The sequence below is a fragment of the Salvia hispanica genome, chromosome 4 (assembly GCF_023119035.1).
Source record: "Salvia hispanica cultivar TCC Black 2014 chromosome 4, UniMelb_Shisp_WGS_1.0, whole genome shotgun sequence".
Lineage (NCBI taxonomy): Eukaryota > Viridiplantae > Streptophyta > Magnoliopsida > Lamiales > Lamiaceae > Salvia > Salvia hispanica.
In genome coordinates, this window is record NC_062968.1 from 12,305,823 (window position 1) to 12,309,011 (window position 3,189).

Below are 3,189 nucleotides of genomic sequence, written 5' to 3' on the forward strand. Positions count from 1 at the left end.
TTTGAGTGTTGCGTGATTCAGTGGATTCAGTATGATATTTAATTTTGGGACAATGTCATCTAATAATAATCTTGGTTTATGAGTTTTAAACTTCTCCCATAATAGAGTTAATCTTGATTAATTTTAGGTCAAATTACTTTGGAATAATTGTGATCTTTTATGCTATAGAGTATCATCCAAATTATCTAATTTAATATTCAAACAAGGTTGGTAAAAGTACAAGTCCACAAGTACAGGAATTATAGAATACAAATCTAAATGCATATTAACTTCTTCTTCTTTTCTTTTTTATTTTTTTATTTTTTATTTTTTATAATGCTCTCCTTTGATGAAGCAAGCTAGTCTATTTAAAGCAGAGTCTTGTAATTCACTTAACGCATCAAACCTAAGAATGGAAACCCTAAATTCCAGTTTTCTCCCAAAACAAACCATTCCATCATTTAAAATCCACCAAAAACTCAACCAAAAACTCAAGATCATCACAGCAAACTCTTGTTTTACAACTTCTCATCCCAAAAAAAACCCTGAAACTCTCAAAAGTCCACCCACCAAAAAGAGAAGAAACCAATCCTTCCTTGCAACCATCTTCAACAACCTAGACCACTTGATATGCACCTTCCTAGACCCACCCCTCCGCCCGGCCATCGACCCGAACCACGTCCTCTCCGGCAGCCTAGCTCCCGTGTCGGAGCTCCCACCCACCCCATGCACCGTAACGGAGGGCTCCCTCCCGCCCTGCCTCGACGGCGCCTACATCCGCAACGGCCCAAACCCTCACTTCACCCCGAAGAGCCGACCCTACCACTTCCTCGACGGCGACGGGATGCTCCACGTCATCAAAATATCTCAAGGCAAACCACCCACCTTCTGCTGCCGCTACGTCAGCACGCACAAACACGCAGCCGAGCGTGACGCCGGCTACCCCTTCGTCCCCAGCGTCTTCTCCTCCTTCACCTGCACCGCGGCCTCCACCGCCCGCGCCGCGCTCCTCGCGGCCCGCGTGATCTCCGGCCAGCTCGATCCGGCCAATTGCGGCTTCGGCGCCGCAAACACGAGCCTAGCCCTAATTTCCGGCCGCCTCTTCGCCCTCTGCGAGTCCGATCTCCCCTACGCCGTTGAATTGACGGCGGAGGGGGATTTGAAAACCCTAGGCCGCCACGGCTTCGGATCCGCTGCCGACGATCCGTTTTCGACGATGACAGCGCATCCGAAGATCGATCCGATCACCGGAGAAGCCTTCGCGTTCGCTTACAACATCGCGCCGCCGTTCCTGACGTTCTTCCGGATAGATTCCGGCGGTAGAAAGCGAACGAATGTGCCGATTTTCTCCATGGAGAGCTTTTCGTGCGCTCATGATTTCGCCGTGACGGCGAATTACGCCGTCTTCTTCGACATCCAGATCACGGCGAACCCGTGGTGGATTTTGCGGGGGAGGCCTCCGATGGGGGCGGACACGGCGAAGGTGGCGCGGCTGGGGATTATTCCGAGATACGCGGAGGACGAGAAGGATATGCGGTGGATTGAGGCGCCGGAGCTAAATGTGCTGCACTGTGTGAATGCCTGGGAGGAAGACGACGATGCCGCAGCCATAACTATGGTGGTGTCGAATGCAACGTCGGTGGAGAATGTGCTCGAGCGAATCGATTTAGCAGAGCTGAAGATGGAGAAGATCACGGTGAATCTGGAGACGGCAACGTTGGAGAGACGACAGCTGTCGAAGAAACCTCTTGATTTCGCAGTAATCAATCCGGCTTATGCGGCTAAGGAAAATAGGTAACCAAGTCAAGTCATCAATACTCAATTAATGGAATTAATGGAAAAAGAAATGTTTTCTTTCAAAGGAAAATTTAATATTTTATTAAAAAATTAATTGTACTCTACTTTTAGGTATGTGTATGCGGTAATACTAGGAAAGCAGACGGGGATTGGGGTTGTGAAGCTAGACTTAAGCATGGAGGGTGGCGAGGAATGCACGGTGGCTAGCCGTTTGTACGGGCCGGGCTGCTACGGTGGCGAACCATTTTTCGTGGCAAGGGATCCGGAAAATTCGGCAGCAGAGGAGGATGATGGTTATTTGGTGACATACGTGCATGATGAAAATGCTCAAGAGTCAAAGTTTTTGGTTATGGATGCAAAGTCGTCTACCCTGGACATTGTTGCAGCCGTCAAGCTGCCACAACGGGTGCCTGGTGGCTTCCACGGCCTCTTTTTGTCGGAACTCGAACTTCATAAAATCCGGATGGCATCATCCTAAAAATATTGGTGGTGTTCATGTTGCTAAAATGTGGTGAGAAGTTTCGGAGTAATCATCCAAAATTTTCATTCAGAATTCATATTATAAACATAACTAAAACTCTCTTCTGTCTCGTAAAAATAATAGTGTGCAACTTGAAACAAGTATAGAAAAGATATAGTGAAAATAGTGTTCCTATATTGTAAGTAGTGCTTATATTATTAGTAGTCTTTAGTACTAGTTCAAAAGTTTTGATTATATGTTTAAAAGTAAATGATGCCGAACATTGCTAAATGTTATAAATGCTACTTTGTGTTACGAATCTCTTGAAATACGAAATACTTTCTCTATTCTAAGAAAATTAAGTTGCTATTTTTTTCACTCATTTTGAAAAAATTGATAAATAGTAAAGCAAAAATGAGAATAATATAAGAACAAAATATACCTTATATGTTAGAATGCATTCTCATTGATGGAAAATAAATATTTTTACTATTTCAGGTGTTTTTTTAAGATTGGATAAGTATTCAAAATCCTGATAAAAAGAATTACAAATGCCATTTTCACTCCAATTTATAACAATTTTACCATGAAATACAGTTGTGATAATATTTTTCCATATATTTCAACAAAAATTACCAAAGAAAAATCAATACATATTAGGTACTAGTACTAAAAAGTACTCCCTACGTCCCATTAAAAATGCAACGTTTACTTTTGCGCACTTGTTTTGGAAAAATTATAATAAATAACTAAAGTGGTGAAAAAATAAAGTAAGATAGAGAATAATGTAGAGGAGAGTTCCCTTTATATTATTCTCTTTTTTACTTTATTTTTTCTCCACTTTAACTATTTATTATTATTTTTTCAAAACATGTGTGAAAAAACAAACGTTTCATTTCTAATGTGACAGAGGGAGTATATTTCAGATCTTTTGTCACTTATTTTCGTATGGC

The 3,189-nt window shown here is 42.3% G+C and overlaps 1 protein-coding gene across 1 annotated transcript; it reads left to right on the plus strand.

Annotated features, from left to right (window-relative positions):
* The first annotated feature begins 391 nt into the window (after positions 1 to 391).
* Positions 392 to 2,254, plus strand: LOC125220374 (probable carotenoid cleavage dioxygenase 4, chloroplastic). The gene is made up of 2 exons (XM_048122545.1): positions 392 to 1,773; positions 1,888 to 2,254. The coding sequence occupies exons 1-2, from the start codon at positions 392 to 394 to the stop codon at positions 2,252 to 2,254; spliced, it is 1,749 nt and encodes a 582-aa protein (XP_047978502.1).
* Positions 2,255 to 3,189: the final 935 nt, after the last annotated feature.

What these genes read in the sequence shown, in the direction of transcription:
- LOC125220374 (XM_048122545.1), top strand. Translation starts at nt 392, where the DNA reads ATGGAAACCCTAAATTCCAGTTTTCTCCCAAAACAAACCATTCCATCA. An exon ending in TATGCGGCTAAGGAAAATAG is followed by an intron (nt 1,774 to 1,887) that starts GTAACCAAGTCA and finishes CTCTACTTTTAG; the next exon opens with GTATGTGTATGCGGTAATAC.